The 24971-nt window shown below is 41.2% G+C and overlaps 1 protein-coding gene across 4 annotated transcripts in view; it reads left to right on the plus strand.

Annotated features, from left to right (window-relative positions):
* Positions 1–24971, plus strand: part of xpnpep1 (X-prolyl aminopeptidase (aminopeptidase P) 1, soluble) — a 107024-nt gene that overhangs the window by 24690 nt on the left and 57363 nt on the right. For all 4 annotated transcript variants that reach the window (XM_073026865.1, XM_073026866.1, XM_073026864.1 and 1 more), the window contains exons 7-8: positions 10395–10490; positions 17839–17920. In XM_073026865.1, coding sequence (XP_072882966.1) covers positions 10395–10490; positions 17839–17920 — 178 coding nt within the window. The remainder of the gene's footprint in view (positions 1–10394; positions 10491–17838; positions 17921–24971) is intronic.

Raw genomic sequence — 24971 nt, forward strand, 5'->3', positions numbered from 1 at the left:
CCATTCCAGAATCTTGAAAGATCATTACTGATGCCTCCACAATCTCTTCAGCCACCTCTTTCAGAACCCTGGGGTGTGCACCATCTGGTCCAGGTGGCTTATCTACCTTCAGGCCTTCCAGTTTCAAAAGAACCTTCCCTCTAGTAATGGCAACTTCACACACTTCTGCCCGCTGACACTCTTGAACTTCTGACATACTGTGAAGACTGATGCAAAATAGGCCATTCCCTTGTTCCCCATTACTACCTCTCCAGCATCATTTTGCAGTGGTCCAATGTCCACTGTTGCCTCTTTTTACACTTTATATATCTGAAGGAACTTTTGTTATCCTCTTTAATATTATTGCCTAGCTTACTTTTGTATTCCATCTTTACCTTAATGACTATTTTAGTTGCCTTCTGTTGGTTTTTTAGAAGCATCTCAATCCTCTAACTTCCCACTAATTTTTGCTCTATTATATGCCCTTTCTTTGGCTTTTATATTGGCTTTGATTACTTTTGTTAGCCACCGTTATGTTATCTTGCCTTTATAATACTTCTTCCTCTTTGGGATGTATATATGCACAACGGACTATATTAACTTTTGTGTGGATGCAGTTGTCCCTGTTAGAACTGTTCGCTGCTATCCCAATAATAAGCCCTGGATCACTAGTCACATCAAAGGCCTCCTAAACCAGAAGAAGAGGGCCTTTAAAGATGGTGATCGGTTGGAGCTTAAAAGAGTTCAGAAGGAACTCAGAGTACAGATAAGGGGGGCAAAGGAGCAGTATAGGAGGAAGCTAGAACAAAAGTTGCAGAAAAAAAGCATGAAGGAGGTGTGGGATGAGATGAAGATCATCACCGGATGCGGTGCAAAGCGGGGGGCGAACATAAGTGGAGATGTGGAGAAAGCGAACCAGCTGAACAACTTTTTCAACAGGTTCGACAGCTCAATCTCATCCTCACCGCAGAAATCCACACCAGGCTTACTTCCCTCACAGGAAAATAGCCACTCACAGGAGACCTTGCCCACGCCCAGGATTACGGCTGCACAGGTGGAAAGTCAACTGAGGAAGATCTGTACCAGCAAGGCGGCTGGACCGGATGGAGTTTCCCCACGATTATTGAGGGCCTGTGCGACTGAGCTGGGAGAACCACTACAACGCATCTTCAACATGAGCCTGGAGCAGAGAAGAGTACCCAGACAGTGGAAAACATCCTGTATTGTCCCGGTACCGAAGAAACCACAACCAAAGGAGTTGAATGACTTCAGACCTGTTGCCTTGACGTCGCACGTGATGAAGACCATGGAGCGGCTGATAATACAGAATCTGAGGCCACAAACCAGGCACGCCCAGGATCCTCTTCAGTTTGCGTATAAGGAGAAGGTGGGAGTGGAGGATGCTATCACGTATTTGCTGCACAAATCACTCTCTCACCTAGAGGGGGTCAGTTGTGCTGTGAGGATTACATTCCTTGACTTCTCTAGTGCCTTTAACACCATCCAGCCCAAGATCTTAAGGCACAAACTAACGGAGATGGGAGTAGACTCTCACATGGTGGATTGGATAGTGGACTACTTGACAGATAGACCTCAGTATGTGCGGTTGGGAGACTGTAGGTCTGACACGGTGGTCAGCAGCACAGGGGCGCCGCAGGGAACCGTACTCTCTCCGGTCCTGTTCACCCTGTACACATCAGACTTCCAATATAACTCGGAGTCCTGCCATGTGCAGAAGTTCGCTGATGACACGGCCATAGTGGGGTGTGTCAGGAATGGACAGGAGGAGGAGTATAGGAGACTGATACAGGACTTTGTGATATGGTGCAACTCAAACTACCTGCGTCTCAATATCACCAAGACCAAGGAGATGGTGGTGGACTTTAGGAGATCTAGGCCTCATATGGAGCCAGTGATCATTAATGGAGAATGTGTGGAGCAGGTTAAGACCTACAAGTATCTGGGAGTACAGTTAGACGAGAAGCTAGACTGGACTGCCAACACAGATGCCTTGTGCAGGAAGGCACAGAGTCGACTGTACTTCCTAAGAAGGTTGGTGTCATTCAATGTCTGTAGTGAGATGCTGAAGATGTTCTATAGGTCAGTTGTGGAGAGCGCCCTCTTCTTTGTGGTGGCGTGTTGGGGAGGAAGCATTAAGAAGAGGGACGCCTCACGTCTTAATAAGCTGGTAAGGAAGGCGGGCTCTGTCGTGGGCAAAGTACTGGAGAGTTTAACATCGGTAGCTGAGCGAAGGGCGCTGAGTAGGCTACGGTCAATTATGGATAACTCTGAACATCCTCTACATAGCACCATCCAGAGAAAGAGAAGCAGTTTCAGCGACAGGTTACTATCGATGCAATGCTCCTCAGACAGGATGAAGAGGTCAATACTCCCCAATGCCATTAGGCTTTACAATTCAACCGCCAGGACTTAAGAACTTTTTAAAAGCTATTATTAATGCTTTTTGAGATAGTGATTTAGATGCATATCATTTTTTACTGAGTTAAGTATTGTATGTAATTAGTTTTGCTACAACAAGTGTATGGGACATTGGAAAAAAGTTGAATTTCCCTATGGGGATGAATAAAGTATCTATCTATCTATCTATCTATCCTGTGCCTTCCGAGTTGCTTCCAGAAATTCCAGCCATTGCTGCTCTGCCATCATTCCTGCCTGTGTTCTTCTCCATTCAATTCTGGCCAACTCCTCTCCTGCCTCTGTAATTCCCTTTACTCCACTATAATATTGATACATCTGACATTAGCTTCTCCTTCTCAGATCTCAGGGTGAATTCAATCATAATCACTTGCCCCAAGGGTTCTTTTACCTTAAGCTCTCTAATCAATTCTGGTTCATTGCACAACACCAATCCAGAATAGATGATCCTCTAGTGGGCTCAACCACGAGCTGCTCTAAAAAGCCATCTCGTAGGAAGTCTAGAAATCCTTTTAGGATCCTGCAACAACCAGATTTTCTCAATCTGCCTGCATATTGAAATCCCCATGACTATTCTAACATTGCCCTTATTGCTTGCATTTTCTATCTTCCAATGTAATTTGAAAACCACGTCCTTACTACTGTCTGGGGGTTTTTAACCCTTGTAGTTTCTTAACGCTATCCACAATGATTTGACACCTTCCAACCTTATGTCACCTCTTTGTAATGATCTGATTTCATTTTTCACACACAGAGCAAAGTCAACCCCTCTGCCTTTCTGCTTTTCCTTTCAATGCAATGTGTATCCTTGGACATTAAGCTCCCAGCTATAATCCTCCTTCAGCCAGGATTCAGTGATGCCTGCAGGATCATACATGCCAAGCTGTAGCTGTGCTACGTCACCTACCTTATTCCATATACTGTGCACATTCAAATCTAATACCTTCAGTCCTGTATTCAGGCTTATCAATTTTGTCTGCTTTGGGGTCTCAAGATGGCGCTCATGGAGTAAACCGCATCTAGGCTTTGCTCCAAACCTTTTACGTCTTTTTAACCTACAAACACCCCTTAAACTTATTCTAAAGGGGTCTAAACATACAGAATTCTTCTTTTTAAACTATTTGAATTATTCTCAACTTGCTGAAATGTCTAAAGCAAAAGAACCGAAACAGACGAAAGAACCGATAACTTTAGAAACAGTTGTGAAGCTTATAGAAGTCAAATTTGAAGATCTGGAGAAAAAAATATTCGCAAAGTTTTCACAGTATGACGAACGTTTGAAATCACTCGAAGAAAAGTTCCTGACCCTTTCACTGGAATCACAAAAACAACAAGCAAGTATTTTGGCTCTTGAAGAAGCCGCTCTTAAGAAGGATTGTATAATCAGAAAAATACAAGAAGAGCAAACTTCGACATTTCAACAGATGGATCGCTATAAAGTTAAAATTACTGATTTGGAAAATCGTTCTCGAAGACAAAATCTCCGGTTAATTGGGATCCCGGAAAAATTTGAAAGCGGTGATCTTACCGTTTTCTTCTCTAAATTTCTAGTGGATGTCCTGGGCTCAGAGGTACTGGATAATCCCCCGATAATCGATCGGGCACATCGGGTATCACGATTTCAGGCAGATTCAAGTCTGAAACCATGACACGTAATTCTCCGAATCCATTATCCTCATATCAAAGAACGTTTGATCCGAAAAGGCATGATAACCCATCAAATTTTTAATTTTCGCATTTTGGAGGATTATAGCCCAGAGGTCTTACGGGCTAGGCTGGCTTTTAGATCGGTCATGTCGAATTTTCACCAGAAAGGCTACAAGCAAGCGCTGCTATTTCCAGCACATCTGAGAGTCACTCTCCAAGATGGATCTGTTCGGCTGTTTAAATCGCCAGCGGATGCTCAAGTTTTCCTGGAACAATGACATTCTATCGGGCTGACCAATGTAATCTAGCCTATAGATTTGGATCTGTTATAGATTGACGTTTGGTTTTTTTTGATACGGTTTACATGTATTTCTTACATACGGTTAAAGCTTTTTTTTTGCTGGGTTTATTCTGACTTTATATTTTTTTAATATATATTATTAATCTATTAGCGTTGAAAATAACCTATCAGGGTTTTTTCTTCTTTTTTGCTTTTCTTTTTTTTAAATCGATATACGCTCTCTCTTACACTTTTAATATTTGAATATTAAGATTGGGGAAAAAAAATAAAATGGAGTTTCTTCTTCCCGACAGACTCCAGTGTTTGGCGCGTCATAACTGTTTTGATGTGTTTGAAAGTTTTAAACTTTCATTTATTGTTTTAATTCTTTTTTTTAACCCTTTTGTTTATATACATTTATAACACTAATTTTATATTTTAACTTTTGCTATATCAACCCTTTTTTATAATGTGGGTTGTTTGTATTTTTTTTAACTTTGTTACGTTCGAGTTGCCGTCTTGAGACAAGGGGGTAATTTTAGTATTAGATCGCTCACTTGCCTCTTTTTGGCTTTTTTCCTGGGGTTTTGAGGGTGGTGGGAGGGGGATTTTTCTTTTTTTTCTTTTTTTCGCTTGCTTTTTGCTTATTTTTATTTCATGGGCTTATATGAAACTACAAAAATGGCTGCAGTGCTGTGACTTCTGGTTTCCCTTTGAACTTACTTCCTTCTTCCGGGTTCATGAGTTCACTTTTCTTTCAAACTTATATGTTAATTGTAATATATATTGTCAATATGGATAAGACTATTAACTTTGTTTCTTGGAATACTAATGGTTTAAATCATCCGATCAAACGGAAAAAAGTATTCAAAGTATTCCATAGAATGAATGCTAATGTTATTTTTGTACAAGAGACTCATGTAAGGAAGGTGGATAGTCAGCGGTTGTTTAGGTTTTGGAAGGGCCAACAGTATCACTCAAATTCGCAAGCCAAAGTGAGAGGTGTTTCTATTTTTATAGACTCATCAACTGCTTTTATACATCATGAAACAATTTCAGATCCGCAAGGTAGATTTTTGCTTATTACTAGTTTACTTTTTAATCAAAAAGTTGTTTTAGTTAATGTTTATGCTCCAAATACTGACTGTCCTGAATTTTTTAAATGCTTATTTACATCCTTTCCCAATCTGAATCAATATAGATTGATAATGGGCGGGGATTTTAATTGTTGTCTAAACCCTTTGATGGATAGATCCAAGCCCACTCAAACTTTTCCGAATAAATCGGCTTCTCTTATTAATTCTTTTATGATTGATTCAGCTATTTGTGAAATTTGGCGTTTTCTACACCCTAATGACAAAGAGTTCTCATACTTTTCCCATGTGTATCATAATTATTCAAGAATTGATTACTTTTTCATTGATCAGCATTTACTTACAGATGTTATGGATTGTAAATATGACTCTATTACTATATCTGATCATGCACCTTTGAAGTTATCTATCAAGGTGACGGATTCATATATCTATCTAGTACTAAAGGTTGGAGGTTTAATCCTGTTTTACTGCAGGACTCTGACTTTGTTAACTTTATTAAACAGCAAATTGATTTGTTTTTCTCAATAAATTCTACAGCAGAGATCTCTAGTGGAATTTTGTGGGATACTTTTAAGGCATATATTCGTGGACAGATTATTTCATTTTCTGCCGGAGTTAGGAAACGAACTAATTCTAAAATATTAACATTAGTTGATAAAATTAAGGCAATTGACAAGATCTACTCATTGACCCCTAGTAAAGAACTTTATAAAGAAAGAGTGGAACTTCAAATGGAGCATAGTTTATTATTAACCTCCTCGATTGAAAGTCAGTTAATTAAAGCGAAAGCTCAATTCTATACATATGGAGATAAGTCTGGTAAACTACTAGCTAACCAATTGAAAATTGTTTCGGATAAGCGACAAATTACTAAGATTCGCAAACAAGATGGTACTTTGACGATTGATCATAAAGAGATAAATAAAGCCTTCCAAGATTTTTATAATTCCTTATATCAATCAGAATGTACTAAGGACTCTTCTATAATGAATGAATTCTTAAGGAAATTGAATATTCCAAAAGTAACTGTTGAGGATAGTGTATTTTTAGACACACCTATTACGGAGTCTGAAATAGAAAAGGCTATTTTCTCAATGAACTCGGGTAAAGCTTCGGGTCCAGATGGTTTTTCTGCAGAATTTTTAAAATCCTTTTCTTCCATACTTTCTCCTTGGCTTTGTAAAATTTTTAAAGATGCATTAAGTATAGGTAAACTACCACAATCTTTTTATGAAGCTTCTATTTCCTTAATTCTTAAAAAAGATAAAGACCCTACTGAATGTGCATCCTATCGGCCTATATCTTTGCTGAATACGGATTTTAAGATTTTTAGTAAAATTTTGGCTATTAGATTAGAAAATATATTGCCTCGGATTATTTCTGAGGATCAGACTGGATTTATTAAAAATCGCTATTCATCTTTTAACATTAGAAAATTAATTAATATTGTTTATACCTCTTCATCTAAAATCCCAGAATGTGTCATCTCTTTAGATGCCGAAAAAGCATTTGATAGAGTCGAATGGTCATATTTATTTAATACATTGCAACATTTTAATTTTAGTTCAAAATTTATATCATGGATTAAATTAATATATCAGAAACCTTTAGCTTCGGTCTTCACCAATAATCAAAGATCCCCTTTTTTTCAGTTATTTCGGGGTACAAGGCAAGGTTGTCCTTTAAGCCCTTTATTATTTGACATTGCTTTAGAACCCTTGGCTATAGCCATTCGTGAATCACCCAATATTTTAGGTATTACCCGTGGGGAGACGATGTATAAGGTATCATTATATGCGGATGATTTGTTATTATATATATCTGACCCTGAAAGATCTATTCCTGCTATTTCTTCTTTGCTTGCTCAATTTAGTAATTTTTCTGGATATAAATTGAATTTTAATAAGAGTGAACTTTTTCCATTAAATATGCATACTTCAATTTATAATCAGGTACCATATAGAATTGTTACAGATTATTTTACTTATTTAGGTATTAAAATTACTAAAAAAACATAAAGATTTATTTAAAACTAATTTTACCTTTAATAGATCAAATTAAGCAACTTGCTAATAGGTGGTCCCCACTATCTTTGTCTTTGGTAGGCAGAATTAATGCCATTAAGATGATGATGCTACCTAAATTTCTATATCTATTTCAAGCATTACCAATTTTTATTCCTAAATCTTTTTTTGATATGGTTGACTCTAAAATATCTTCGTATTTGTGGCAGAACAAAAATCCTAGGCTAGGTAAAAAATATTTACAGAAGCCTAAGAAGGAGGGCGGCTTGGCTCTACCAAATTTAAGATTTTACTATTGGGCAGTTAATATACGGTATTTGATATTTTGGACACAAGAATCGACTACAGTTGCTGGCCCACAATGGGTAAATTTGGAATGTAAATCTGTGCAAGATTTCTCATTGATCTCAATCTTAGGATCTTCACTTCCTTTTTCGTTATTCAAAATGAATAAACAGATAACTAATCCTATAGTCAAGTATACATTACGAATCTGGTTTCAATTTCGTAAATTTTTTGGTTTGAATAAGTTTATGCTGTCAAGTCCTATAATATCTAACTACTTTTTCCGACCATCATCTATAGATCAAGCTTTTCTTTTATGGAAAACAAAAGGTATAACATGTTTTCGTGATCTGTTTTTGGATGATAACATTATGTCGTTTGAACAGTTATCTAATAAATATAATTTATCTAAAACCCATTTTTTTAGATATTTACAAGTTAGAAATTTTCTATATAATGAACTAAAGTCTTTTTCGAAAGAATGTCCATTGGACATTACAGAAAGAATTTTAGCTCTCAATCCTTGTCAAAAGGGTTTAGTAGCTATCATTTATAATATGATTATGAATGTACAACCAGATATATCAGAAAAAATTAAGAAGGAATGGCAGGAAGAATTGCATTGCCCTATATCTACTGAGCAATGGGAAAATTTTTTATCATTGGTAAACTCATCCTCTATCTGTGCTAAACATGCTCTAATACAATTTAAGGTTGTACATAGAGCTCACGTGTCTAAAGATAAACTTGCTCGATTTTATTCTTATGTTAATCCAACCTGTGATAGATGTCATTCTGATATTGCTTCGTTGACCCATATGTTTTGGTCTTGTCCTTGTTTACAAAACTATTGGAAAGATATTTTTAATATTATTTCAAGAGTCTTAAATATTAATCTTCAACCACATCCTTTTACCGCAATTTTTGGTCTACCAATGATAGATAATAAGCGTTTATCCGCTTCATCCCAACGAATGATTGCATTTGTTACACTAATGGCTAGAAGATCTATTTTACTGAATTGGAAAGAAATTAACCCTCCAACTGTATTTCAGTGGTTTTCTCAAACTATTTCCTGTTTGAGTTTAGAAAAAATTAGAAGTGTGGTTTTTGATTCTTCAGTTAAATTTGAGGAAACTTGGAGACCATTTATTCAACATTTTCATATGAATTAAATGGTCTGATCCTGAACCTTATTGTTACTATCCTGAATTGTGTGGATGGAGGTTGGGAGTCATCGGCACTACTGTATGTATTTAACATTATGCAATTGCCCATGTTGGTTAGTTTTTTTTTAGTTTTTTTTGTGGGGGGGTTTCTTTTTTTTTCTTAATTCCTTTACATTAATACTATGAGTTTGGGAGACTTTATGTATTGATTAATACATATTTGATTGTTAATCTATTATGTACTCTCAAATGTTTTGTACTTATATTTTACTTATGTTTTTCTTAAAAATTAATAAAAAGATTTGAAAAGAAAGAAAGACTTGTCTGCTTTTTACATGGCAACTCATCCATTTGACTGCAATTTTGCCTTATCATGCTTCTCATAGAAATTTAAAAAAAAAAATCAAAATGTCATTGCGATACACAAACATGAACTTTTTAAGCATTTCACTCAATGTCATTAATAAGTGCCTGAAAGACAACTGGATTGTTGACCTGTACAAAGGGCATTACTAAGTATTCATAATGACCTGCCATGGTATTAAAGGCTGTCATCTTAAAGTGAGACTTTGGCTCATTGGCCTTCAAGAATCAGGGCACTGAACGCAGGAGTTGGGATGTTATACTGAAGTTGTATAATACGTTGCTGAGGCCAAATTTGGAGTATTGTGTGCAATTCTGGTCACCTACCTAACAAAATATATCAATAAGATTGAAAGAGTGCAGAGAAAATTTACAAAGATGTTACTGGGGTTTGAGGACCTGAGTTATAGGGAAAGGTTGCATAGATTATGGCTTTATTTCTTGGAGCAGCAGAGAATGAGGGGAGATTCAATATAAATATATAAAATTTGAGGAGAATAGTTAGAGTAAATACAAGAGCAAATATGAGGAAATCTGCAGATGCTGGAAATTCAAACAACACACACAAAATGCTGGTGGAACACAGCAGGCCAGACAGCATCTATAAGGAGAAGCACTGTCGATGTTTCGGGCTGAGACCCTGATGTGGGTCTTGGCCCGAAACGTCGACAGTGCTTCTCCTTATATATGCTGTCTGGCCTGCTGTGTTCCACCAGCATTTTGTGTGTGTTGTTAGAGTAAATACAAGCAGGCTTTCTTCCCATGAGGCTGGATGACACTTAAAAACCATAGTCACGGCAAAAGGTGAAATGTTGAAGAGATGAATTTGTTTTCAGTGCTATATTTTGTGCTATTCCTTGCCTGACAGTGTAGACTTGAGTTTTCTCCACTCAAGTACAAAGCTTGAGTAATAGTGATTTTATAAATTAATTTTGTCCATTGAACAGTGAAATCCCTGATGTGAGCCCAGAAGTTTGTTTTGTACCAGATGACCCCTAAGGAAATGACTAAACCGGTGAAGACGGGTTTAAGTTTTGAGATACAATGGTGCTGAGTGTTGTTGTGAAAGTACGACTTAAAATTTTCAACAATTGTGCTTTTAACTCCCTTTCAGGTATGTCGTGGCAAGACAAAATTGTGCAACAGCGTGCAAAGATGGCAGAGAAGAATGCCAGTTGGCTAGTGATCACGGCCCTCGATGAAGTTGCATGTGAGTGCTCTTTCATTATTTGAAGTTATTGCTACTTTTCAAATTATAGAACAAAATATAATAATACTGCTTGTATTCATTCATGCAATGTATACAACACAGGAAGGAACCATTCAATTCCACTGATCCATGTTAATGTTTATGTTCCACAAAAGTCTCTTGCTGTTAAAAGTGACATGTGATTTTTCACATCTCATCAGACAGTCCATTTTACAATGGCTTATTCCCAGGGCAGTTCTTAATAATGTGCAATGTTCTTATACATTGTAGTGTTGGCTTGAAAATTGTTCAAGCATTAGAACAAAGTTGGAATTCTCAACCTTCTGATGTTCGGATGGAGATGCTCTGTTTAGACCAGGGGTGTCAAACTCATTTTAGGTCACGGGCCGGATTGAACAAAATGCAGCTTCATGTGGGCCGGATCAGTCGGATGCGTGCGAACGCAGCTTTCGTTGCCTCCGTTTTTTCAGCCTGCTCTCATGTGTCTCAGTCTCTGCTATAACTACAAAGTGTTTCACTTTACAAATTCCGTTTCTTATGAAGAAGACTGCCGAATAAACACTAAAAACCCTGAAAACCTGGTACCTGAATAAACTCAGCATTAGCCATATCATACGCCATAGGCACTTCGATTACTGGGGCCAGCTTTAATAATAATTAGATATTATCTCGCGGGCCAAAGGTAATTCCACCGCGGGCCGGATTTGGCCTGCGGGCCTTGAGTTTGACATATATGGTTTAGACTATACTGACATTGAGTGGTCTGATGAAGATGTCATTGTGTTAACTCTGCAAAGGCCAAATCATTATAGGCAAACTATTATTTTAAATATGAGCATTTAATATCTTGTTCCAGGGTCCATACGTACATCTATTTTTCATTTACTTTATCTCACTTGAACTATGATACCACTAGCTCTTTACAATTATGGAATACTTTTAAAGTGGGAGGAGGTGAAAATATGTCTTAAATAAGAGTTCAGTTTTGCAGGATAATTCTCGTGAATCTAGATAGCTGGGTGTAGGAAGTCACACTTGATCATTTCTCCTTAATGGATGCAAGAGCATTGGCTATACATGCTCTCTTCCTGTTAATCAGTTCATTGACTACGGTGGAAGAGAGTGTGTGGAGGTAAATGTAACTGGCAAGAGATTCAGTTTTAGGGCTTGCAGTCAGTGTATATCTCCCATAGCCGTCAGTGGGATATGATTTTCCAAGCTTTGTCATTTGAGGTTGATCAGTGGCAGGCATGACTTATTCTTGAATTTTGGCAAAGTGAGTAGATTGCACTGATCCAATTACCATACTGGGTGAGTACAAATGCAGGCAGTATAAATGTGATGGGACTTGGATTCTGTATTTACATTGGGTAATACATCTAACATCAAGAAATTAAGTCATTAAAATGTGAACTCACACAAATTCCTCAACTTTAATCCTTTGCCTATGTTTCAAGTGATCAAGGCAAGTCAAGTCACTTTTTATTGTTATTTCGACCATAACTGCTGGTACAGTACACAGTAAAAACGAGACAACGTTTTTCAGGACCATGGTGCTACATGAAACAATACTGAAACTACTCTAGACTACAGACCTATTCAGGACTGCATGAAGTGCACAAAACAGTGCAGGCATTACAATAAATAATAAACAAGACAATAGGCACAGTAGAGGGCAGTAAGTTGGTGTCAGTCCAGGCTCTGGGTATTGAGGAGTGTGATGGCTTGGTGAAAGAAACTGTTACATAGATTGGTTGTGAGAGCCCGAATGCTTCAGTGCCTTTTCCCAGATGGCAGGAGGGAGAAGACTTTGTATGAGGGGTGTGTGGGGTCCTTCATAATGCTGTTTGCTTTGCGGATGCATCATGTAATGTAAATGTCTGTAATGGCGGGAAGAGAGACCCCGATGATCTCAGCTGACCTCACTATCTGCTACAGAGTCTTGCGATCTGAGATAGTGCAATTTCCGAACCTGGCAGTGATGCAGCTGCTCAGGATGCTCTCAATACAACCTCTGTAGAATGTGATGAGGATGGGGGGTGGGAGATGGACTTCCCTCAGCCTTCACAGAAAGTAGAGACGCTGCTGGGCTTTCTTTGCTATGGAGTTGGTGTTGAGGGCCCAGGTGAGATTCTCCGCCAGGTGAACATGAAGAAATTTGGTGCTCTTAAAAGGACCATAAGACAAAAGAGTAGAAATAGGCCATTTGTCCCATTGAATCCATTCCATCATGCCTGATTCATTTTCTCTCTCAACCCCATACTCTTCCCTTCTCACCGTAGCCTTTGACACCCCTGCCTATCAACAACCTGCCGACCTCTATTTTAAATATACCCAATATCTAGGCCTCCACAGCCATTTGTGGCAATGAATTCCACAGATTCAACACCTTCTGGCTAAAGTTAAAGGAACGTCCTTCTATTCTGAGGCTATGCCTTCTGGTCCTGGGCTCTCCCACTATTGGAAACCATCTTCTCTATGTCCATTCTATCTATGACAGGGATGTGTGGTGATAATCCAAGTAATGCAGAGACACTGAAGCAGATTAAACAGTTCACTGAATATTGATAAGAACTGTGCAGAACAAAGGGAAAAATAATAAATGTTAGGCCAACAGGATAATTAACTAAAACTCTCAAATCAAAGCTAGCACCAACACTGCGGCCTGTAATTAGTAACTTAAAGCTAAATTAATTCTGCTCCTTTACACTGTCAATCTCAGCTGTAGTCTTCTTTCCTAGAATGAGGGCTAAGGTAAGCAAGGAGCGTAGCTGGTGCTGTGCTTTGGTGAAGACACAACAAGATTGAGACGAAAGGAAGGGAGTTAAATGCAACCACTAAGAAACTCTAATTGGCTGGAACGTGCATACTCAAGGGCGTGTCTGTCAACCCTGTTAGGTCACCACTTCTATCTTAGCCGGGTCTGTAGCTACTCCATTCTGCGGGATTATGTGTCCAACATAGCTAACAGACGTCTTGCAGAACTGACACTTGTCCAGGGAGAGTTTTAACCCTTCCTCCTTTAGCCGACATAGCACCTTCAGTAGCCTCGCTTCGTGTTCTTCCAAGGTGGCTCCAAACTCTACCAAATCATCCAAGTACACCAATACTTCAAGCAAATTCATATCCCCCACCGTCTTCTCCATGACCATCTGGAAGGTGGCAGGGGCCCCCGATATGCCCTGGGGCATCCTATAAATGCCATCTTCTCTTTTTCGGCCTTACTCATTGGGATCTGGTAATATCCACTCCTAAAGTCCAGCACACTAAACCACTTCGCTCCACTCAGACAGGTCAACGCGTCTTTGACCCTCGGGATTGTATACTGGTCAGGGACAGTGCGCCGGTTCAAGGTCCTATAGTCCACACTCATGCGTACCCTTCCGTTCTTCTTCTGGGCCACTACTATTGGGGATGCACAGGGGCTTTGGGACTCAGTGATGATTCCAGCTTGCACAAGTGCTGCTGCACATCTTCCACATCTGCAGGGGCCAGTCACCGTGACCTCTCTCTGAACGGGGTGTCCTCAGTCACTCGGATGGTATGGCGAGTGCTCTTGGAGCAACCCACATCAAACTCGCTAAGAGAGAAAACATCTTCCAGCTTCAACATCTTCTCCAACAGCCTGCGTTTCCACTCCGGTGGCACAGGAAAGTCCCCAAAGTTAAAGGCCTCAGCGGTCAGCTTTCCTCTGTTTTCCAATCCTTCCCCCTTAGTGGGCATCACGGGTGCTTGACATTACCGTCACTGGGAACAAATGCGCCAGCAGCATCCCTCTCTTAAAGGTGATTTCTCTCTTCGTAGTGTTCCTGCCACTCACAGCTATCTGCCTCGCAGGTACCACCGAGGGCCTCTGCACTTCGGGCCTCACCGACACCCCAGCCGGAAATCTTGTCTCCCCTCAAGGTCTTCCGGGGTGTCCACTAAAAGGGCCTCGCCATCAGGCACTCTGGGAAATCTGGGGGTTCCCATCACTCTTGTTACTTCCCTGGGCCTTATTATCACAGGCCCAGACTAAGTGCACCACACAGTCCCTCGTTTAAATTCAGTCTCTGGCCCAGGGCGGAGCCGCACTTCCTCAAAAGCAGCATGAAATGCTGGGTGCACGGCCTGGGCCCCCATACTGTTCTCACTGGCCCTCTCCTGGCAGGCCCCCATGAGCCTCCACACCACAGGGGTGTTGGTCCCCACCGGGATTGAAGCGCCCCCCACATCCCCCCCTGTCTCAGCTGGGTCCGGACAAACCAGCGCTAATGTCTCCAAAACTTCAGACGCTCCCACATCGGCTTCTGAAAACTCCAGTTTCACCGACAAATACCCATCATATGGATAATCCCCAGCACTGACGCCCCAAATCTCCAGTGCACTGAATGGAGTCAATGGCAAATGCTTTAAGTACTGATTGTAAAACGAACAGTATAGTAGCATGACCTGCGACCCAGTGTCGAGTATGGCTTTAGCAGAGATTCCCTCTATCTGTAGCGACATGCTGGATCGGGGTCCCACTAATCCTTCCGGAATAGGGTCTTTTGCGTTCGGGGGTTCCTTGGTACATTGCTGGAAATGTTTTCCCTTAGAGACACCAGGCCGTTCCCTCACTGGTTCCCCTCTAAGTTTCCCGATACCTGGGGACTCGCCCTCTTAGGGGTGTCTGGCCGTTCACATTCCTGCCAGAAGTGGCCCTCCTCCCCGCAGTTATAGCACACTCCTGCCTCTCTCAGTCGCTCCGGAAGCATCCCTCTTTCCCACAGTTATAGCACACGCTACCAGCCGCCCCTCTTCTCACAGACTACCCGCCACTCGCAGCATCCTGCACTGTCCATCCTCTGGGGGGGCAATGCCCTCCCTACCAACCCCTCAGCTCGGCCACCACCTCCTTTATCAGTTGCCGGGTGGAGCTGGCTCCTCTCCCGTCCCCACTGGGGGCTACAACTGAGGATCTCACCCTGCTGACAGAGTCCTCCCACGGCCTCAACGTGCGCTCATTCCCCCCTCACATCTCTGATCAGTTGAACGAATGTTGGAGGGGGGCTCGTTTTATAAGACTGCTGGAGACTCCAAGCAATCTTGTCCTCGGCCTGGGCACCCCAAAATACCTGACATATCCTTAACTGATCCACCTGTTCAGTCCGAATGACCCCCCGGTGCCGCCATCCATTAAGCTGTCTCTCTAGCTGATAAAAGGTACACAGAGAGCTTCTCACCCTCCTCCTGGTACATGTTTTGAAACTCCCCCAGGAGCTCCCAGTCAACCCAAAAGCACTTTCCAAAATCTCCATATAGTCCTTCAGAGTGGCCAAAGGCTGGTTAACCTTCACACCTCGCACTACCCCAGCCGCCTCTCTCCGCAAACTTTCAACTAATCTCTGTCGCTTCTCCTCATCCGAGCACTGCCACTCACTCAACAACTGTGACATTTGCTCAACCCATGTCTCATAATCCTCCTCACCCTCTGGAGTGAGCACTAACCCCAAGAAAACTCATGTTCTGGCGGGGCCCCTCTGCCCTCCTCGCTAAGGAGGTTAGTGCAGAGGCCAACTCTGAACTCTCGCCTTTCTCTGTGGTACAGGAACTGACCAACTTTTCCAAATCTGACCACTCTTTCCCTTCATCCTCCAGCACCGAAAGAATCCGTTCCCTAAGATCTCCTCCCCCCTCTGCAGGCAACTCTGCTCGCTGAGCTTTGGCCACTTCCTCCCCGACACTCTGCAGGTGCCACGGCCCTGTCTCCCCAGTGACGCCAATCTCCTCTGGCAACTCCGCCCCTGTTATGTCCTCACTTGTCTGCACTAACACTATATCTGTACCTGTCTCAAAATCAAAGTTCTGCGATACAATCTCCACTTTGCTAAAAGTTTTAACTGCACTCAAACCTTGAAGTAACACTTCATCCGGCACGCTAGTCTCCACCCCCCTCAACACGCACGCATTGCTCTCTGCAATTCAATCCTGGGATGAACACTCCACAAGTGTAACGCTCACGTTATCAACTGACGTATGTCTAGGGGAAAATCCGTCCACCCGCCAAACCGTGTCTCCCGTATGCACGGATGCTGTGAAATGCACACTAGTACAAACTTGCACACACAATATCAGACCGCACACCATGTACGTTTACAGAGTACACTTTATAAATCTTACTAAAACTAGGTAATTAATAGCGATACAATATATAAAAAAGGAAAAGAAAAGGTGCCAAATATTATTAGAGTTCAGTCAATTCGTGCACAACCGTTGGAGCTCAATTATCAAAGTCTTCAGTCCACAATTCGACCTTCTCCGACCTCCTCGACCCGCCGCCTGGGACCAACCTCGGTGATCGACCAGAGCGCATCCAGCGCACGTCTTCCTTCTTCGGTTCCCCTCCCCGAAAACCCACGCACTCACTCCAGGTTCCCACACATACAGATAGAACAACATTGCTTCCATTGGTTAGTTTCTCCGTTATCAATAATTATAACCCAAACATTCCAACTAAACAGAGCATTACCTCATCAGTTACCCACAAAGAAGCCATTTCATTATAACTCTACAGAGCAGCCATTTTATATATGCAATTAGCAGTTAACATACAGTTAACAATCTGAAAACCCTACAGAGCATTTGGCAGAGGCATTGAGTATGAGAGTGTAGATGTTGTGTTGCAGTTGTACAAGCACTGATTCGGTAGCACTTGAAGTATTGTGTACAGTTCTGGTCCCTATAGTGCAAGAACGATGTAGCAGCAATAGAGAGAATGCAGAAAAGGTTCACCAGGGTGTAGCTTGGTAGTTGCAAGGTGAGACTGATCCTGCTAGAAATGTGGGAGGTTGATGTATGATCTTTACAAAGCTTTTAAAAAAAAAAATGTTGAGATGCCAAGATAGAATCCTTGTGTCATTGTAGGGGAGTCTAAAACTAGAGGGCCCAGTTTAGGATAAGAGGGGAAAAATTTCAAGGAGATCTGAGGGGCAAGTTTTTCCACACAGAATGGTGAATATCTTGAACAAGCTGAAGAAGGTAGATACAATTACAATCTTTGAAAGCCATTGGATACTTGGATAGCAAGGGCATAGAAGGATGTGGGCATCACAGTTGCTGTGGTTAAGGTGGACAGAAAGGGCCCCTTTCTGTGAACACTTTAGGATTCTAACAAGTGTTGCAAATAGAGCCCTAACTGGAACATGTACATTTTTTAAACAGAAAAATGGTTATTATCTGTGATGTTGAGATTTGATATGGTAAATGGACAGGAGTTTGTGCACTCAGTGAAGGTATTCAGCAAAGACAGTGTCTGTTTAGTCTTCAACCTCGATAAAATTAAGTTTAATTTCTCACCTTTCATCTTCTATTTTGTTTCTTTCCACAGGGCTGTTCAACCTTCGTGGCTCTGATATAGTCTACAATCCTGTCTTCTTCGCCTTTGCTATCATTGGTCTGAACTCCATCAGGTAACTTAGATACAAAAAGTACCTCACATTTTACATTATCTGACATTGTTGCAAAGCTTTTAAATTTATTTCTAGTGTATTTTTCTAAGACTGTAAAATGCTTCATCTTATTAAATTTTTATGGTTGTGACCTTAAAGCTTCAAAATTATACACTTACAGAGATGGTCAACTCAGCAGGGATCTAGCGGAGATATTCTGATTTCAATAAAAGATAATTTTAGTGTAAGTGCTTAAATTTGATTAGCTATCATGATGTAGATGATACAATAGACAGCAGTAGGCTGAAGACAGTTGGGAGAATTTAATTGGGAGAGGAAATGGGTTCTGCTTAGTTAGCAAGTTACTGTAATCTATAATAGCTGTGATAAAGCCATTATTGTCATGACTTTCACAGAGTTGTTGAGGTTGAGAGAGGTGGGGCAGAATTATATTAGTACTTTGAGGAAAACTCGGGATGGATCTAGCTCAATGGTACAGATATCTTGCTTCATTTACTGCCTCCTGTGCAGTCTAATTCTATGGCATACATTTAGAGCTACAGTACACAGGAGAAACCAATAGCTGCAGGCTTGGAGTTAATATATTTTGGTTTCTCTCTATAGCAAAATAGTGTAGTAAGAGTTTAGTAGAATTGGGAAAATGCAATACAATATACATTACCTTCTATCTAATACTTTTAGACTATTCAGAGTTTAAAAAAATTCTTTCAGACTAAAAAACCACTAACAATTTCAAGTCAATTACTGCCCAAATAAAATTCTTAATGTAAAGTATATATTTTAAACATTTTGGGTGCATTAGATGTATGTTAATAGACATTTATTCATTGAAGAGAGTGAATCTAAATCACCATTGTAGCTATAACATTTGTCATATAACTTTTTTAAAATCAAATTTTGACACAAGCGTTTTCCAAGCTTTCCAATTTCCTATATCCACATTTAAACTGCATTCTGCTACTGCAGGCTAATTATGTGAATATATTGTCTGTCAGATACATTTCTTATTATTTTTTCATTTACTTTCTGCTTGTGTCAATATTTATTACCCTTTCATAATTGCTCTTGAAGTGATGATGGGATGTTACCTTAAACCATCACTGTTTGTGTAATGCTTTGATTTCCTATGTATTTTCTCCAAAAAAAAAACAATTTACCTTTTTTATCTTAGGGATCTTATTTTGTCAAATATAGTCACATCTGCACCCGGGAGGCGACATCATGTCCAGACATCATAGATGTCCTCCTCGTTCAAAGAATAGGGTTTCCCTTCCTCCTGTATTGATGCTGCCTTCACCTGCATCTCCTCCATTTCCTGAACATCTGTGTCCACCCCATCTTCCTGTAGCCTTAACGGTGATAGCGTTCCTCTTGATGTTACCTACCACCCTATGAGCCTCCGCATCCAACACATTCTCCATGACATCTGCCCATATCAAAGGGATAATACAACTAACCATATCTTTTCACCCACGCCCCCCCCCCTCACAAAAGAGATTCTCCCTCTGCGATTCCCTTGTCCATTCATCCTGATCAGGGTATCAGGGTCGCAAACAGTCCTTCTTGGTGAGGCAGCACTTCATCTGAGATCTGATAGGGTTGTCTATTTTGTCTGGTGCTCACGATGCAGCCTCCTCTACATTGGTGAAACTCGCTGTAAATTGGGGGATTGCTTTGTCGAGCTCCTCTGCTCCATAGGCTACAAGTGAGATTTTCCAGTGGCCATATATTTTAATTCTGATTCCCATTCCTGTTCTGCCATGACGGTCCAGGGATGCCCCTTTTGCCAAGGTGAGGTTACCCTCAGTGGAGGAGTATTCTGTTCTGCTAGCCTCAAACCTGATGACAAGAATATCAATCTCCTTTCTGTGGAAAATATTTTCCCTTTACCCTCCCTTATTCTTCTGTCCCCCCACTCTGGCCTCTTACCTATTCTTAACCGCCTTATCACCTTCTCCTGGGTCCCCTCCTCTGTCCCTTTCTCCTATGGTCCACTCTCCTCTCCTGTCAGATTCCTTCCTCTCCAGGCCTTTATCTTTCCTACCCACATGGCTTCACTTGTCACCTTCTAGCTAGCCTTCTTCCCCTCCCCCAACTTTTTTATTCTGTCATCTTCCTTTCCAGTGCTGAAGAAGTGTCTCGGCTCAAAACATCGACTACTTATTCATTTCCATAGATGGTGTCTGCCCTGCCGAATTCCTCCAGCATTTTGTGTGTGGTTTTGAATTTCCAGCATCTGCAGACTTTCTCGTGTTCATTGTTTAAGATAATTGATTTAGTTAGTGCAATTCAAGGTTTTACTGAAAAACATCGGATGTTGTACCAACATTTTTAACCTACTCCAGGATCAATCTAACATAGCCTTTCTCAACCTTTTAGCCCTGGAAGAACCATTGAAATAATTTTCAGGTCTCGGGGAGCTCCTGCATAAGAATTAATTATATCCAGAGCTCACAATATGCTAGCATGATCAGTAAGTTGTAGATATAATAATTCAAAAATAGTTGTCAATGGTCTTGAGTAGAGAATGAATTTTTAGCCAACCTTTTTTTGGAAAATAAAACAGTTAAGCTTAGCTTACCTTTCTCGAAATTCCTCAATTCAGAATCGAACTTGAGATAAGCACACATGGATTTCACCTTCAACTGAAATGAGACAATTTCTGTCTTTGCTCTGATGCTTGTTAAAAAGCTTGCTCACACACATAAGAAGTTGAAAACTTCAGCAAAATGTTCATTGCCTTCATACGAATGGCAGGATACGCTTCTTTCACAGAAATCCAGAACTTATCCAGGAGCAGGTCAGTAAATCTTATCTTGAGCGCATGATCAGAGTGCAGCTCACAAAATTCTTCCTCTTTTCTCAAAGTCAAGTTCTCAGGCTGAGCAAAAGATTTAGAGAAAGGGTCTCTTGCCCAGTCATACACTTGTTTTGAAAGGGAGGATCAATTTTGTTTTGCAGTTCTGGGTGTTTTTCAATAAGACTCAAGACTTCTTGATATCCTTCCTCATTCTCAAACCCAAGCAGCAGTGGAAACAGTTCAAGATTTCCTTTTGTAGCATGGTTTTTCCAAAGATTCCGTTTCCTTTTAAATCCAAGAATCTTGTCACTTGAAGTCAAAATATTTTCTCCAGGGCCTTGCAGAGACTTGTTCAACTGATTCATATGATGAAATATGTCTGCTAAGCAGGCCAGATTCTGCAGTCATTCTTCATCTTCAAAGCACTTGGCATAATCTGGCACACCATTTTCTTGAAAGTACTTCTGCAATTCACCTTTCAGCTCCAACACCACGTTGAGAACTCTTCCTCTGCTAAGCCACAAGATTTCTGTATGTAGCTAGGAAATTGGTGTGCTCTTTGTCCAGGATCTCACAGTTTCTTAAACATTCTTGAGTGAACTGGTCTTGAAGCTACTAAATAACTTGCTTCCTGAGTCCTTTTACTGACTGTGACTTTATTTTCAAAAGCTTTAATCTGTTCGTTTGGAGATTCCAATAGTTTAAAATAATCATCACGTTTACATGTCATATGGCTGTGATTTGTAGTTAAGTGTCTTTTCAATTTTGCCAGAGCCATTGCTACATTAGTAGGTTGTTTGCCACAGACTAGGCACGGTGGAATAGGACAACTCAGATCACCAGTCCATATAAAACCCATTGTTAAGATATGGTACCGGCTGATTACTTTAGTCCCGCCTACAGTTTTTGTCTCCAGGACCCAGAAGAGGCTGGTGGACTTTGGGGTAACAGGAGACATTGGTCTCTGCTGTGGTCCTGAGCCTTCCGATAGCGGAGGGTGGTCAGTCATTGGTATGTTTGCGCATACAGCTGGCGGACCCTGCAGAGATACCTGTATAGTGACCACCCTCAGAGATTGCATGCACTGGCGATGTACTTTCTCCGCCGGAGACACTGTCTGCAGGAGGGCACGCAGTTTCCAACGGACAGCATCGGCCGTGCCTCTTTGAGGGATCTGCCTCGCTTTTACTGAGAGCTTTTGAGGGTATGGAGTCTAGTCTTATCCAGACAAGGTGCTCCTGCGCTGGTGGGGGTGCTGCGAGGGGGATTGGTCCCTATCTTATCACAGCGGGTAAGTGGAGGAGTTCTGGCTGCACCACACCCAATGAGCTGGAAGTGCTCGTTGGACTCGGGCCTTGGTTTTACCACACGGGAAAGGGTCCCGCACATGTGAGCCATCTCGTGGGGATGCCCACTGTGCCATTCCGTAATGCTCTAAAGTGTTTCTTTTACGGGCTGCTGTTGCACACCTTTCACTTCTGTGCTGGCAATCTGCTTTACCATCTGGCAGCGGAGGGACTCCCCTGTATATTGGGGACCTAGTGTGACAGGTATTGAATAGAGTAGTACTGTTAAACAGGTCCTTAAAGAGGTTCACTGACACCCCGTCCACCTGTCCATTCTGTGTCCAGGAGGAGAGTGTACCAGGCTTATATGGAGTGTGAGAGGCTGCAGCCCCTGTTTGAGTATCTGAAGGGGCGGCTGGTCAGGTTCTGGTTGCACTTCAGCCCCGTGCTCCTCATATACGGGCACCCTGTACAGAAGGGCATGTATTGTGAGGAGGATCTACTGGCGGGCTTGCTCCTGGATCAGCCCAAGAGAGCAATTCACTGGTCTAGGCACTGGAAAGTCGAGGGCTCTGCCTGGGCCGACTGCCTGCCCCTTTTCTGAGGATACGTTTGTGCCTGGCTGTCCTTGGAGAAGGAGCATGAGGTCACAGCGGGAGCACGGGGGGATTTCTGGGAGTGGTGGCCCCCCCCCCCAGGGAATTGACTGTTTTATAGACAATAGTAATCATATTTTAATAGTAATCATATGTCTGGTAAATATTTAATGTTTGTATTTTATGTATTTGTTTAAATAAATATATAGTTTTGTAAAATAAAAAGACGGACTTTTTGTGTCTGTTGTTGCACTAATGCAGTGAAATGACTCAGACGATTGGAGTTCTTCATCATTAACATTATCAGAATTGTCTGTGGGCCTAGGCGCAGAATCCTCCTCTTCCGTCTCACACCTCTTCAAAAATCGCCAGACTGGACTGTCTTTAGGATGAAAATTTCCTTCCAATTTTCTACTACATCAGTAGTTTGTTTGCTCTAACTCAGTCAGTGATGTGTAAGTTGGTGGAGGTAATTCGAGAGGGAGAGGCTGATGTTACAGCCTGAATTGGGTAAGTCCATTTGATGTTTAGAAATACAGCATTCCTCATCAACCTACTGTCCTCCCCTCCATGCTATACAGTGCTCACCAATTATCAACCTACCGTCCTCCCCTCCATGCAATACAGCGCTCACTAGTTATCAGCCTACCATCCTCCCTCCATGCTATACAGCGCACACCAATTATCAGCCTACTGTCCGCCCCTCCGTGCAATACAGTCCTCACCAATTATCAGCCTACCATCCTCCTCCATGCTATGCAGCGCACACCAATTATCAGCCTACTGTCCGCCCCTCCGTGCAATACAGCGCTCACCAGTTAATCAGCCTCCCCTCCATGAAACAAAGCACTCCCAATTATCAGCCTATCATCCTCCCCTCCATGCAATAGAACGCTCGCCAACTATCAACGGCCTCCCCTATCTCGCAACAAAAACTGAGAATGGACTCAGCCAAATAAGCACAGTCCTACTGCGCAGTGCTGTACTAGACCGAGATTGGTAATGGGGCTGTTCAGTAACTGCCCACCACTGCGAGCACAAGCATCACATGTTGGAACTTTCCTGCAGTTGACCAGAATTCATATTGTGAATGAACAGTGTCCTTAATTCCTGAGGATCTTAGTATCATATTGACATAATATTATAGCATCTGTTTGTTATTTCGTTATTAAGAGGGCAATTCGTACATTTTCGAGTTTTTTTTCTATGAAGACTTTTTGCAAAGGCTTGTGAATGGGTATGAACAGTAATGATTGAATGTAAACTTAAAGCAATCAGTCAATCTTGACACAAAATGCTGAAGGAACTTAGCAAGTTGGGCAGCATCTATGGAGGGGAATACACAGTTGACATTTTAGGATAAGACCCTTCAGCAGGGCATCGGCTGTTTTATTTATTTCTGTAGATGCTGTGTTGCTTGCTGAGTCCCTTCAGCATTTTGGGTGTGTGTTGCTCAAGGTTTTCAGCATCTGCAGAATCTTCTGTGTGCATCTAGTCAGTGTTTTACCTATCAGTCACCATGTTTTGTTTTCAAATTGTAATCTAGTTTAATGTTACTGATTTATCTGCCTTTCACATTGTTGGATGTTATGTTTATGATGCTTTTTCATATTTTTCTATAATACTCTGTATCTATGCAATTTATTTCCATCATGATATCCACCAATATCTATGGTTCACTGCACTTTTAATGCATCTGAAGTATTTGCAGCACAGGAAAGGATCAGTTGGCACATTAGGCTTATGTCTGTATTTATGCCCCTCGTGAGCTTTGTCCCATTTCACCATCCAGTCTCTTGCTCTTATCCAGTTTTCATTTAATGCAACCATGCTGCTATTCCCTCTAGCCACTTCCCATTGTACTAACCTGTGTAAGGAATTCAAAAAAGCTTGTTTATTTCATAATTGCTATTGTATTTATGATCTGTAATTATGGTCACACCTGCAAAGAAACATCTGTGTGACTTCTTGCAGCTTCAAGTCTTCCACCAAGGCTCCAGCTTACCAAAACACTCACCAATGAATCATTGTATTGATTGTTTGGTTTGCTAATCTCTGAGCTACAGAGAAAATGCAATCATTTCTTGCATCCTGCATAATTCCATCTTCTTGGAAGACTTTGGCTACTTATTGAAGACATTTTCTAGACCTTCTCTTGTGCTGTTCAATTAAGCCAGCCATTTAGGAGCCTGACAAGCAAAGGATAGTGAGTCTGATTTTCTCATTCCAAACAAGTCCCAGTGTTCATCTGCCCAAATCTAGCATTAACGGCTGATTGGCAATCTAGAATTAATAGTTTATAATACTTGATCAAATATGTGTCTTGTATCAAATTAATATCGCAAAATGGTCGATATCTTGCTTGACGA

This window comes from Hemitrygon akajei, chromosome 23 (genome assembly GCF_048418815.1).
Source record: "Hemitrygon akajei chromosome 23, sHemAka1.3, whole genome shotgun sequence".
NCBI classification, from domain to species: domain Eukaryota; kingdom Metazoa; phylum Chordata; class Chondrichthyes; order Myliobatiformes; family Dasyatidae; genus Hemitrygon; species Hemitrygon akajei.